This window comes from Lolium rigidum, chromosome 3 (assembly GCF_022539505.1).
Source record: "Lolium rigidum isolate FL_2022 chromosome 3, APGP_CSIRO_Lrig_0.1, whole genome shotgun sequence".
NCBI lineage: Eukaryota > Viridiplantae > Streptophyta > Magnoliopsida > Poales > Poaceae > Lolium > Lolium rigidum.
Window position 1 is genome coordinate 229181951 of NC_061510.1, and position 13984 is coordinate 229195934.

Below are 13984 nucleotides of genomic sequence, written 5' to 3' on the forward strand. Positions count from 1 at the left end.
ATAACCACCCATTTACACGAGTGGCGTTTGATGTAATCAAAGTACCCTTCCGGCATAAGTGATTTACATGATCTCATGGTCGAAAGGACTAGGTAACTATGTATCGAAAGCTTATAGCAAATGAACTTAATGACGTGATCTTATGCTACGCTTAATTGGGTGTGTCCATTACATCATTCACATAATGACATAACCTTGTTATTAATAACATCCAATGTTCATGATCATGAAACTATGATCATCTATTAATCAACAAGCTAGTTATACAAGAGGCTTACTAGGGACTCCTTGTTGTTCACATAACACACATGTATCAATGTTTCGGTTAATACAATTATAGCATGGTATGTGAACATTATCATAAACACAAAGATATATTATAATAACCATTTTATTATTGCCTCTTGGGCATATCTCCAACAAATACCACTAGCCGGTAACACCCCGATATTAAGGTGGAATAATAAAATGCGTGTCCTACGCAAACACCTTTCTGGATGGGCGAGCCACACAACTTTTATTCTCAAAAAGGAAAAGCTTCGCTTATCAGCCATTATTGATAATTTGGAGGATTTCGCCGAAGTAAGGCCGCTATCGAGTCTGGAGATTGAATTGAAGAGTCAATCCAATGCTCAATTAGCGGGCCTTCTTCGGGAGGAGGAGCTAAAATGGTATCAACATTCAAAACCTTAATTCATTCTGGAAGAAGACTCGAATACTAGATATTTTCATGGGATTGCCATTGGTCGTCACTGGAAAAAGCGTATTCAATCTCTAGTATAGGACGAGGGGTTAATTGAAGGCCATGATCAACTCAAATCATATATTACAAGTTATAAAGGTCTATTTGATCCACCCGAGGAGAGTTCTTTCTCTCTCGATGAATATTAGACGGCCGACATACCCCAAGTGTCAAATGAGGAGAATGATTTATTGACAGCTCCCTATTCATAGAAGGAAATTAATAAAGCTATTTTCCAAATGGAACACAACAAAACCCCGGGTCCAGATGGTTTCCCTTATGAATTTTATCAGCCTTTTTGGGAGACTATTAAGACCTTCTACAAATGTTTAGTGTTTTACACGCTGGACAGTTTTAATTATTTTGTCTAAATTTCGGTGAGGTTATCTTGCTACCTAAGGTTAAGGAGGCGGAAAAGATTCAACAATATAGACATATCTGTCTTTTGAACGTTAAGTTTCAAGGTTTTCACGAAAGTGGCCATCATTAGACTAAATTCAGTGGCTGATCATGTGGTGCTGCTGTCACAGACCGCTTTCATGCACGGACGTACTATCCTTGATGGGTAGTTGTCCTACATGAGGCAGTACATGAATTGCACAACAAAAAGATGAATGGAGTTATTTTAAAACTAGATTTTGAGAAGGCCTATGACAAAGTTAAATGGTCCTTTCTCCAACAGACGCTCATGATGAAAGGTTTTTCACTTGAGTGGTGTGCTTTGATCAAATACTTTGTGTCTGGAGGAAGCATAGGGATCCGTGTTAATGATGACACGGGTGGTTATTTCCAGACATGAAAGGGCTGACGCCAAGGCGACCCTCTATCACCACTCTTATTTAACATTGTGGCTGATATGCTCGCTATTTTGATCGAACGTGCGAAGTCTGATGGTGTGGTTAAAGGTGTGATTCCACATCTCATGGATAGTGGCCTATCAATCCTTCAGTATGCTGATGACACAATTTTATTTATGGATCATGACCTTGATAAAGCTCGAAATCTCAAGTTAATCTTGGCTGCTTTTAAGCAATTGTCGGGACTCAAAATAAATTTCCATAAAAGTGAATTGTTCTACTTCGATGATGTTCAGGATTCAGTAGCCGCATATGCGGATCTGTTTGGTTGTGGGCAAGGTCAGTTTCCTATTAGCTATTTGGGGATCTCGATTCATTATCGGCGATTAACAATTGCTGAATGGAAACTGGTGGAGGAAAGATTTCAGAAAAGGCTTAGTAGTTGGAAAGGTAAAGTTTTATCCCTAGGAGGAAGGCTGGTAATCATTAATTCAATAATTAATAATATGGTACTGTATATGATATCCTTCTTCCGTATGCCAAAAGGTGTTCTACACAAACTCGATTATTAGCTATCGAGATCTTTTTGGCAAGGGGATAGCAAGAAAAAGAAATACATACTAGTTAAATGGAGTGTTGTATGTCGTCCCAAAGATATGGGTGGGTTGGGAGCTCATGACCTTGAAGTCAAAAACTTAGCCTTACTAGGTAAATGGTTTTTCAAGCTATTTACAGAGGACGGGGTATGGCAGACTCTCATTAAGAGAAAGTACATTAGCGAGAAAGCGTTATCCCAAATTCTATGGAAACCTGGGGATTCACATTTCTGGGCCGACCTTATGGCTTCAAAGATTTAAATTAAGGAGGGATCGTAGGTACAGTTATGGGAGACTCTTGGCTAGGAACCATGCATCTTTCAGAACAATACCCGTCATCATATAGTATTGTTCGTCGCAAAAGTGATACCATTGCCTTAGTAATGACGACCTCACCACTGACAATGACGTTTAGGCGAGATTTATACGGTCAGAAACTAGTTGCGTGTAATTCCTTACTTAATAATTTGGAACCCATTCAACTTTCTGAAGGCTCCGATGAATTTCGTTGGAACTTACGCTCTAATGGAAAAAATTTCTGTAAGTTCACTATACAATGCACTTATCCAACCTGATATACCAGTTGATAAGAACAAGAAATTTTGAAGATGAAAATACCACTAAAAATTAAAACTTTTGGTTGGTATTTACGTCCCTGGTGATTCTCACCAAAGACAATCTTGTTAAACGCAATTGGACTGGAAGGTGTGTGTTCTGTCATCACAATGAGATGATTAAAGATTTTTTCTTCCAGTGCCGCTTTGCCAGATCTATATGGTCATGCATCCAAGTAGCATCTGATTTGTATCCCCCGACTAGTGTTGCCAATATATTTGAGAATTGGCTTCATGGTGTTGATCTCATGTTTAGAATGCTTATTAGGGTGGGAGCGCTTGCCGTTGTATGGTCGCAATGGCTATGTAGAAATGATAAAGTTTTTAATGATATAAACTGTTCTCTTTTGCAGGTTATTTATAGATGTACCGGTACTCTTTGTTTGTTGCCTGCGATGCAAAATGTGGAGAACCGCGATCTTTTTATGGCGGTCTGTACACGATTGGAGGCTATGACGAGGGATACTTTTTTTTTCAACATGGGTGGCAGCATAATCTACGGATTGGGCCACCCCTCCTTCCTAAGGTGTTTTACAATTGCTCAAAATTGATATGTAATTCGCGTTTTGTTTTGTATTACTTCCATGATACTGGCTGTGTACATATGCAGAGGCGGTGCTTCACTAAAATAATAAAACGCCTATTATCAAAAAGGAACCAGACGAGATGTACAACCGATTGATCATCGATAGCGCCGCGAGAGAGCGGCTCATGTTGTATAAAGTGAGAGTGACTGAGCGTGAGAAGATTAAAAAGGTGAGCGGGTGCGTGCTCCGACCGGTGGCTAAGCACAGGTCCTTGTATAGGTGGAGTGGTCTACTGGTCTCCGTCTCTCTAGCGCCAGGGGTTTGCATAGGTGGAGTAGTTTCCACCTCTCTGGCGCAGCACAGGTGTTTGTGAGAATTCCACAGAAGTGATGCGTCCTTCTGATGGTTCCTGGACCCTTTCCGATGTGCTCGCTGAAAATTCAGGACCTATGTGAGTAGCCAGGGAGCAAGAAAGACTTGCATTTCTGCGTGGTTGATGGCATGGTAAGCGTTGTGGTTCCGATCCTATTTTCAGCGTAGAATAGTCCACTCTCTGAGTCAACAATTTGGATGTGGCCATCCTATCACAGCAGCTTTCTTGTATAACTCCCCAACTCCATGTTCAAATGCGTGAAGAATTGAGAATAGAAGGGTCTTGCTCATGTAGGGACCTTTAGATTGCGACTCCCCGGTTTTCCATGTCCTATGGCATATTCTAGCTGTGTGGTGTACTGGGTGCTTCTTTACTTGTTCTTCTTTGCTCTCTAAGGTAGACCTGGCACTGGCAGCAAACTAGTTGGGAGAAGATGGCGCTATGGAGCGGCGTGGGTCAGGCGGCGAGCATGGCGCAGCTCGCCGGGGTGGATGCGTATGGGCTCATCAACATGATCGTGGAGGCTGTGCAGACTGTTAAAAGGAACCGGGAGACCTGCCAGCTGCTAGCGCGGCGCGTGAAGATGATTGGGGACCTTCTGCAGCAGCTCGAAAGCACGCAGCTGATGCAGCACCACGAGACGAGGAACCCCGTGGAGCAGCTGGAGGAGACCCTCCGCCATACATACATGCTCATCACATCCTCTCAGGACAGCGGCTACCTATACAGCTGCTTCATGGGGGGCAAGCAGGCTGACAAGCTCCGTGAGGTGCAGAACGATATCACCTTCTACCTCCAGCTCTTCCCCCTTGTCAGCTTCGTCGACACCAGCCGTACCTTTGAGCAGCTTCTGAACAGAGCCCGCCCTTTAGGCACACAGGTACATCGTCTGATATTGTCTTCTCTAGCTAGAGATAAATGTAGGGTACAACTACATATGTGCATGAGCTTTTCAGTTACAGATTTGGTTATAGACCTTACTCTTTTTAGATCTCTCAATTACCCAGTAAATAAGAAAGTGTAATTTTCAATTTTAGTTAATTATTTGAATCATGAAAGACTAGCCTAATACGAACACTCTCAGATCGATTATAATCTTACAAAAACTCGAGTTCAAGACCATGCAACTTCTGAAGTCTTAGAGAAATGGTCATAGTTTTTTTTTGCTCAAATGTGATGTACCTTCATCCATGGAAAAAATGTGCGGAAGTCTTCTTTCATTTTCACCTACCATGCGGTCATGGAGGAATTCAATCAGTGACGCCTGGTCAGAGAAACGAATTTGGACCTGGTGCTTTCCAATTAAATTCAGTCTTTCAGATTAGGTTGTTTTATTGTTTTAAAAGCGCTATTTGTTGTTGGCAGAGATCGCTTATGCTAATTTAGTTCGTGGTTCGTTGATGCGGTCGCGTTTTCTTTCACCTACAAGGCTACCATACTTGATATTAGAATTGAAGCTTTTGTAAACATTGACTCCAGTTTGTTGATGGAACTTTTGCTAACCACATGACACCATAGAATAAAACGTTTTAGACAACATATGCCTTCAAATTATAACCAAAATGAATACTGTGACCACTCTATCAAATTAATCTGCTATCTTTGCATAAGTCGGTGCAGTATACAATTGTAGGTCAGATGAATCAATCATCCAAACTCCACCTACATCACAGTCACCATTTTGCTAGATAGTTGTGTACTAATTCGAAGGATACAATCATCGCCTCGTCAACCCGATGCTTACAAACAAAAAGGAATTTATTTTTAATAGTCATATCTTAATTTCTTTCTTCAGCATATCTTATTAATGTATTCGATACTACATCAGGCTCAGAAGGGAGGCCCTCCAGGCAACTGAATTAGAAGATCCGGAAACTTATCTTCCTTCAAAATTTGAGGAGGATCAAGAAACAAGTATGTTCATGCACTTAACCGACAACTTATTCAAACTTGTATATAGGTGCCATAAATCACATTAAGGTCTTTCTTTAAATCTATTTTTATCTTAAATACTATGTCAACAGAGTTGCAGCATCCTTTGGGCTGATGAAAACTTGTGTGGGCAAAAGAACTTTAACGAAGTTATGATTTAGTGCACGAAAGAGATTTTAAAAGTAAAATTATCTTAGTATCGTAAAAGGATCAGCTTCCTACTTCCTCCGTTTCAATGAATAAGGTCTTTTTTTTGAAAAGTCAAGCTAAGTAAACTTTGACCAAACTTTTAGAAAAAACTATTAACAACTATAATATTATATAGATAACATATGAAAATACATTTCATGATGTATCTAATCTAATGATATTGATTTTGTATCGTCCTAATTTATACTAAAAACTTGGTCAAACTTTACATAGTTTGACTTAAAAAAAACATATAGGGATTATTCATTGAAATGGAGGTAGTACAATACTTTGTCATTTTGTTAGTTTCATTTTAGAAAGCTTGAATATGACTAGGATACCTGACAGAGAGTATTTCATTAACTCCACCTTTTTTCTCGAGAACACGCCAAAGGTATATAAGAAATCGTCGAGAAGAAAACTGCACCGTTTTTTTTTTTACAAGATAGGGAAACTTCGGTTATGGCTCTAGTTTATCATAATTTTCCCTGTAATCCTGACTATGTGTATGGTAGCTATAAAGTTATCCCTCAGAAGAAGTACGCAGAGTGTTTACTCCAAATATGCCTCCAGTACTAGATGACAAGGTGAAGTTTTCCCTGTGAACCAGGTAAAGTTAAGAATATGGAAGAATTGGCAAATCTCTTCGGTGTTGAAAAAGGAGCAGGGTTGTCATATTTTAGTTTATCTCAGATACTGGCTGCTACTGACAATTTATCATGGAGAAACATGGTTGGACATGGTGGATTTGGCTATACTTACAAGGTAACCTTTCTTGAGACAAAAAGTAGTATGAAACAAAATCTTGAACCACTTAAGAGCTTGTGATACTAAATGTCTATAGCACTTGAGGCATGAAAGTTCAGATTCCCACCTAAGAGATAAATATAGAAAAACTTGACTTCTCAACCCAATGTTGACTAAAATGTGAAGTTCACCCTCATATCTAACTTCCATAGTACTTTGTGTCCAAATAGCTGTGCTTCAACCTTGACAACAGGGCATTTTGAAATTTATCAGCTTGTTCCAATAGATGAACCCGCTTTTTAGAATAGTTTTACGTGGTATCCAATGGCAGAGCAAGAACAAAATGGCGGTGGGTCATTCAAATTCATATGCTGAATTGGGCCGGTCAGCTTATTAAAGTAATTGTACCTGTCTGTGGGAGGGGTGACCAATCCCTTCATCATTCGACTCCTTAACTGGCTGTAGGTTGAAATTGTGTGGGGGTCCTTTTATGTTTCTCCACCCCTGCTAGTTGAAGCATGTCTGAATTTCAGTGGGATGAAGCTTGTAGAGTAGTATGTTTTAATACTGCTTGCGAACTTATCTTGGGCTTGATGTTCCACTCCCCTATCTGACTAGAGCTTAAATGTTTATAAATTGTCAATTTCTTATTTGACATTACGGAGATATTTGTATTTCTTAAGAAGGAAGAATAATGCTCGGTTGATAGTATCCAACTGAAATTTCCCTTGAAAAAATGCTTACACATAACGGTAACACCACTGATGGTGGGCATTTGCTCTCCTGGATCACCTGACCAGCAAGGGAAACCAACAGTGGATCTCAATATGCACCTGAAACATTGTTCTAGTCCCCTCAATAATGTTGTCATCTGATATTTTCAGGGCAAACTTCTTAATGGTCTTGAGATTGCTGTCAAAAGACATGAGATATCTTCATATCAAGGTCCAGCAGAGTTCAGAGCCGAGATTGAAATCATTCAAAATCTTCGACATAAAAATATAATCACGCTACTTGGCTATTGTGTTCAGCAAGAAGAAAAGATACTTGTCTATGAATATATGCCAAATAAAAGCTTGGCGTGTATCATTGCTGGCAAGTTATACTTACATCAGGGCTTATTTCATAAAAAAGTTCTGGCCATTTTAAGCAAGTACTTATTTCTAACATTGCATTCATGTTTTTGTAGATGAATCAAAAAGAAAATTTCTTAATTGGTCTAAGCGTCTTCAAATAATAAAAGGGATAGCGGATGGTATTCTCTATCTGCATGTGCATTCTCAGATGTGCATTGTGCACAAGGATTTAAAAGCAAGTAATATCCTGTTGGACCGTGAAATGAACGCTAAAATTTCTGATTTTGGTCTGGCTAGAAAATTAACTCCAAGTATGACTGCAGAAGTGCTCGTTTGTGGCACATAGTAAGTGCTCATCTGATTCAACATTCCAGTTGGAAGTGTCAACCCTCTTGCCTTATCCTCTTTTTTGAAGTGCTTTCACGTGCATAGTCTTAATGATCCCTTTTCATCTGCTAGTGCCTATGCAGATCCTGAATATGTTGCTACTGGAATGATATCGGACAAGACAGATGTATACAGCTTTGGCGTTGTACTTCTTGAGATTATAGCTGGAAAGTTGTCTCGGTTTTATATGCAGAGCGCATCTCTAGGATCTCTTCCTGATTATGTAAGTATTTTTAAAAGTATGCAGTGAAGCATTTAATTACGGGATTTACTTTCTTTCAGCATAGCTGTAATTGCTAGATACTGATCCCTTTTCGTGGATGGATGATGTGCCACTGCACTAGTGCAGAACAGCTGCAGCTCCACAGTTTCTTGAACTCCTTACTTGATGATATTTATTGTTTACAATTGCACAACTTTAATGTTTTACTATTGATCGCTACCGACTTTTTGTATGTGTCCGATCCTCGTTGGTAGCCTGGTAGCACTAGCTGCATTCTCCTCATTTCTCCTTTTGCGCAAAAACCTTGTCTTTCAATAAATCAAGATGCTGAATGTTTCTCAAATTATGTCAGGCACGCAGGCATCGAAAGAAGTTGCACAAGCTTATGGATCCGTTATTAGCTGCTAAGAAGAATGAGAAAGCACAGATTATGGAATGCATTAAGATAGCGCTGATGTGCGTTCACCATCGTGTCGAAGATCGGCCCTCTATGTCGGAAGTTGTTGTCATGCTTTGCAGCATCAAGTGTGCCAGATGAACCACCAGTCTGGTGCCACTTTGTAATAAGGTGCTCTAGCTGATAGAAGATGGCCAAAGAGTACAAACATCATGGGGACAACTCATATAATACTAGACGATGCCCCGCGCGTTGCTGCGGCACATTTGCTAAAAATTAAGTGTTAAATACAAATGCAAGAAACATTAGCAATTCAGTATATATATTAGGCTATAAAACACAAACTTGCTACAGTCTCTGGGCACATCTGTACAGTCGTCTGGATACATTTTACTGACCAAAGTGTGGCTCATATACTAACCAGTAGTGGTAGCACTCACATGGCTCCTTATATATCTTCTTCAATAAGGATCAAAAATACATTTTTTTTAATGCCGCCAAATTCTGTAGGTAATCCTTCTGGGTTGCTTTGAGCACATCTAAGACCACAAAGAGCTGCTACCACACCGGAAATAAATTCGCATTCTTGGAGATGCATGGAGAATTTTTTTCATAAAACTCTTGTCATGATTTATGACCAGTTTGTTTTAGGCCGGGACAAAATATAGTACTGAAAAAATAAGGCACAATATTCATCATAGTAGGAACGGAACTTTAAAACCTTCGCTATTTATGATGTCTCATAGAGCTAGGAAAATACACGGTACTGAAGAATGGCTTGACAGTTGCTGTAATCTCTTTTCTTGTTTTGATGTTGTCCATATTCCTGTTGTATCTGGTCAGAAAGACCTATGGGAAGTACAACTGATACGAATATGGTGAGAGGATGGAAACGGTCTGCAGGCTGAATCACAAGATGTCAGTGTAATCCCGTGAGTTAAGGCACCAATGCAGGCGAAGACGACTCCAAATTTTCTTTGTCCTGCACACCATCTATGAGCTGAAAACAGACCATGTAGAAAGCCAAATCATCAGAACAGCGAGGATAACTACGAAATAAATCAAGGGTTAGAGGTTAGCTACCTTCTTACATGTGAAATTCCCGGTGTTGTCAAAGTGGCGGGCGAGAAATACAATGTTCTTTGCGGTCAAAGATGGCGCAAAGAAAGGGCATCCGACCTACAGGCACCGCGCGATCTAGCACCTCACCGGTGCTCACGGAGGGTGGTGCTGAATCCTCCAAACTGTCGTTGCATAGCAAGTCGGTGTATGGGCGGGGGCTTCAAGTTCCTCTCCTCCAGATCCATTGTGTTGGCTTTCTATTGCAGAACGTCCAACTCTAACAGTGGAGGACGGGAATGGAACAACTTATAAGGAGAGAGTCCGTCGGTCTCGTTTCCAGTAATAATTAGGAAGATGAAAAGGAAACGGGTTTTTGGGCCGAAGATCAACAGGCAACGGAAATGAATTAATATGTAGGTGCATGCGTAGTGGAGAAGTAGAAAAGACATGCGCTTACTTTCTTTCAATATCCAGTGAGTATCATGCACAAAGAAAAGAAGAAATAGTTATTTGCAAAGGTGGAATGTTTGCATGATGTGGCTTAAAATGATGACATGGAAGGCAAATGAGGTGGCATGGCTGCATGTTGAGAGAATTAGCTTTAGTGGGTTCTCCTATTTAGTTATTATAGATTATAGATATGCTCTTTAGCAGCAATCTCGCCAGATGAACATTTAAAAGTCTCTATAAAGATTTTGTTTTAGAAGACATAGTTGAGTCTACCTTGTCACAAAACTTCAATTTCAAACCTCATCCATGCATATGCAAATATAATTCTGCTGTTGATCGAATCTGAATTATTATTTTTGTGGCGCACTTGATGCATCTTGCTATTTCTTTAAAACTTCTTGGGCGCTATCCAGATAGGTTGCACACATTGCACATAGAAGATACATTTTATACGGGTACGCTCCAACATGATGACCACCAAAATAACACTTGTCTTGTTTTAGCCTACTAAATGTCTTAGATTTTGAAACACAGATAGTATATGTTAACCAAATCTGGAAAAATCACATTGTTTGCACATGTGTATAAAAGTATCTGCAATAAATTTTGGGGAGGTATACAATTTTACCATCTTTAAAATGTATCTTGTTACATCGATGCACATGCATGCCTTCCTTTTCTCTTGCTGAGGTAGGGCAGCTTGAGCAGTATACATATTCACACAAAATTATGAGATGAGTCGATTTGCTCTCTCTTGATTTTTATAGGAGGGCGTCGGTCTCAGAGTAAAAAATGACTTGAGACCGTACAACACCAGAAACTGCTGAAATTCATTTTCTTCTGAAACCATACAAGCAGGACAACACTCAGATTTGACGAAGCTGAAATTCCATGGTACGTGACTATATCAGTGGCCATGCGCAACTATAAGGCAACATATCAAATAATCTCTGAGAAACACAATAGTATTATCTCTGCACTTCCTGTAAATTCTAGCCACGGGCATTTCGCCCGAGATTGAAAATGGTTTCTTCAGGGTCAAAATTACTTCGATAAGGAGGCAAGTTTTTCTTGAACCAAGGTTTAACGTTCCCATGATTCGCTTATCTATACCCTTTCAGCTCTGAAGACAAGATCATTTGTACAGTAGCAATAGAGTTGAGACTTATTGCTGCTTCGTAGCTTGCCTTTCTGAAGAATAAAGCAGGTGAAAAATTGCAAGTCAAGGTTTGATGTGATGCAGAATGGCAAGACCTATTATTGCTATTTTCCTCGGCGATGAATCCCAAATTGGGTTTAGTAAATGCTACCTTTGTTTATGTAGAGATAGAGGGGCCTTCAAGCGAAGTCACCTGTGGTGCAATACACAGGCTGCCTTTGGAACCTTTGCTGCATCATGTGAAGGGACCAACAACTCTGCATTCGAACCTGGAACGACTTTCTGATCCAATGGCACGAGCAATTGCACCTCCGAACCTGGAAGTTCGCGATCCTGATGGATCAAAATGTAAGCTTCCCGATGCAAAACAATCACCAAAAAACTTCAGTGGCAACAAACAATAGTATCCAAGATTCGGATAGTCAGATGTCAACTATATCTCTGCAAGGAAAATTAAATACTAACATACCTATTTTGCACGCACACGAAAGATCAACTTACAACTGTGATTTGGATCAGGTGAAATCTCTGGAGACAAAAGCACTAACGTGTTCCATGAGAAGCAAAATAGTGTACTAGCTAGCACTTTGAGAAACAGTGTGCTAACTAAATAACTGTCAATCCTTTGAATGAAATGATAAGAAAATAAATAATTAGTCAGTTGCAGAACAGTTAACTCCTGCATATAGATGCCAAAGTTCCGCACACGGATTAGTAGATATTACAACTTTTACAAGAAGAGAAGATGATGTAAACCGTGTGTATACTGTGCGAAAATATACTTCCTGGATAACTACCAAGCACCACTCATCCGGCGAGAGGAACAGGGATGGCACAAAATATGGTCTTACCACACGTGCCTGTAGAAAAGAACAAATCATAAAAGTTCAGATCTGAGTTTAGTTTCTGCTAAATTGTCAGGAATAGTTATAATTGACTCTGAACTTGCTGTACCTCTTTGCATGAAGGTTCAGGAGCACCTTTGTTCAAGAGCCTCACCCAGGTGAGGGTTGTGTCCACGTAGCTGACGAGAGGAAAAAGCTGGAGGTAGAAGGTGATCTCACCCTGCACCTCGCGGAGCTCATCGGCGTGCCGCGACCCCATGAAGCACCGGTACAGGTATCCGCGGCCCTGGCAGGACCTGACGAGCAGCAGCGCACGCCGGAGCGTCTCCTCCAGCTGCTCCACCGGGTTCCTCGTCTCCGGCTGCTGCATCAGCTGCGCCGAGTGGAGCTGGTGCAGGAGATCGCCGATCATCTTGGCACGCCGAGCGAGCTGCAGGCAGGTGGCTCTGTTTCTGCGCACCGTCTGCGCTGCCTCAGCGATCATCTTGATGAGCCCGTAGGCATCGACTCCTGCAAACTGCGCAACCATGGCAGCCTGACCAACTAGAGCCATCTCTTATCTTCCTTTGATTAAGGATTTTGGAGTTGAGCTAGTGTCCCACCTCCCAAGAGAAGAATGAGGATGTTCAGTCTGGGAGAGCAAGGTCCAACTAGCCGCTCATAAAAAGGCCTTGGTTTGGTACAAGTGAAAACAGTGACTTTGACTAGTGTGGCCAATGGACTGGCGATCCAAAGTAGTCCTGTTCAATGGTTGAATTTTTAAAAAAATCTTTTCCTCGTTCATTGACGTTTGAACAAAGACAGCTTAAGATGGGTCCAAAGTTGGACAGGTTCCTGGAACTTCCAGCTTCTGTGTATGCATGATTTGTAAGAAATGAGATTCTGCCCATGTGGAGAAGGGCGGCAGGTCATACATCACACATGGCCAATTATTCAAGGTTTGAATTTTTCTCTTGACAGATATACTAAACAAACCATTTTCCATGGACTGTATGAGCAGCATTTAGAGATTGAAGTGATACTTGGGCGAACCATCAGCCAGCACACATGGTAGAACTCTTCGAGAAGGTTCCCATCTTCTGTGACGTCCATATTCATCTCCGCTGGAATCAGAGCTCATGAAAGAGACCTCTGTTCAGCTCACAGAGTATATGTACTCTTGGTCTCTGATGTACCTCGATTTTCTTCCTTTGGCGACCTGGGGCGGAAACCCTAGTTCCCTCCCACCTCGTCCCCAACCCCCCACCCCTCCCTGCCGCCGCCGGCGTGCGCCGCCGGGCAAAGCCCGCGCGGTGGGCCTTCCCTTCCCCGTCGCGAGGAGATCCGGGCGGGGCGGCGCTCTCCTTGGCGGCGGTGTGGCTCGGCGATGGTCGGCGAGGCCTGGCGTGGCAACAGCCGGCGTGCTGCGTCGGGGCGACCTCCCGCAGTGGAGGCGGCGGCGGGTGGTGGTGCTCGCGGCGGCTGCCTTCCATGGCGACGGCGGTGGCCTCGAGTCCACCTCTGCAGTTCCCGGGCTCGACGGCGCGAGGGACGGGTGCTTGGCGTGTGAAGCTTCCCGGGGCGGGCTATGCGCGTTGCGGGCCAGATCTGGGCCAGGCGGGCCCGGATCTGGTGGTGACGGCGGCGGCTGTCTACCCTGGGGGACGGTGGCCTACGGCGGTGCTGGTGCGCCGGCGCCGCAGTGGTTCGAGAGGTGGCTGGTGGCGGCGTGCTTGGCGGTGGGGTGCTCGGTCGACGGTCGGCCGGATCTGGCCGGTCCGCCGGTTGACACTCGTGCTACAGATCGGGCGGGCGTGGGGGTGGTAGGACGACGGCGGGTCGGCGGCAGCGGCGTCCTCGAGCGTGCACGTCGGACCCAGGCCAGGCGG

General features: G+C 42.4%; 2 protein-coding genes across 2 annotated transcripts; one reads left to right on the forward strand and one right to left on the reverse strand.

The window, feature by feature from the left end:
• The first annotated feature begins 4022 nt into the window (after positions 1-4022).
• On the forward strand, positions 4023-10393 carry LOC124696132 (G-type lectin S-receptor-like serine/threonine-protein kinase At1g11410). Its single transcript, XM_047228904.1, has 8 exons — positions 4023-4529; positions 5467-5563; positions 6381-6535; positions 7402-7612; positions 7707-7938; positions 8053-8203; positions 8556-8832; positions 10301-10393. Exons 1-7 carry the CDS (start codon positions 4083-4085, stop codon positions 8739-8741), a joined length of 1479 nt encoding a protein of 492 aa, XP_047084860.1. The 5' UTR covers positions 4023-4082; the 3' UTR covers positions 8742-8832; positions 10301-10393.
• A 274-nt stretch (positions 10394-10667) lies between these two features.
• On the reverse strand, positions 10668-12808 carry LOC124703096 (cell number regulator 13-like). Its single transcript, XM_047235304.1, has 3 exons — positions 12226-12808; positions 11423-12131; positions 10668-11303 (listed from the first exon to the last, which is right to left on the reverse strand). Exons 1-2 carry the CDS (start codon positions 12667-12669, stop codon positions 11925-11927), a joined length of 651 nt encoding a protein of 216 aa, XP_047091260.1. The 5' UTR covers positions 12670-12808; the 3' UTR covers positions 10668-11303; positions 11423-11924.
• Positions 12809-13984: the final 1176 nt, after the last annotated feature.

What these genes read in the sequence shown, in the direction of transcription:
- LOC124696132 (XM_047228904.1), top strand. Translation starts at nt 4,083, where the DNA reads ATGGCGCTATGGAGCGGCGTGGGTCAGGCGGCGAGCATGGCGCAGCTC. An exon ending in TGAGGAGGATCAAGAAACAA is followed by an intron (nt 5,564 to 6,380) that starts GTATGTTCATGC and finishes CCTGTGAACCAG; the next exon opens with GTAAAGTTAAGAATATGGAA. An exon ending in GTGCTCGTTTGTGGCACATA is followed by an intron (nt 7,939 to 8,052) that starts GTAAGTGCTCAT and finishes TTCATCTGCTAG; the next exon opens with TGCCTATGCAGATCCTGAAT.
- LOC124703096 (XM_047235304.1), bottom strand. Translation starts at nt 12,669, where the DNA reads ATGGCTCTAGTTGGTCAGGCTGCCATGGTTGCGCAGTTTGCAGGAGTC. An exon ending in CTGAACCTTCATGCAAAGAG is followed by an intron (nt 12,132 to 12,225) that starts GTACAGCAAGTT and finishes TCTTTTCTACAG; the next exon opens with GCACGTGTGGTAAGACCATA.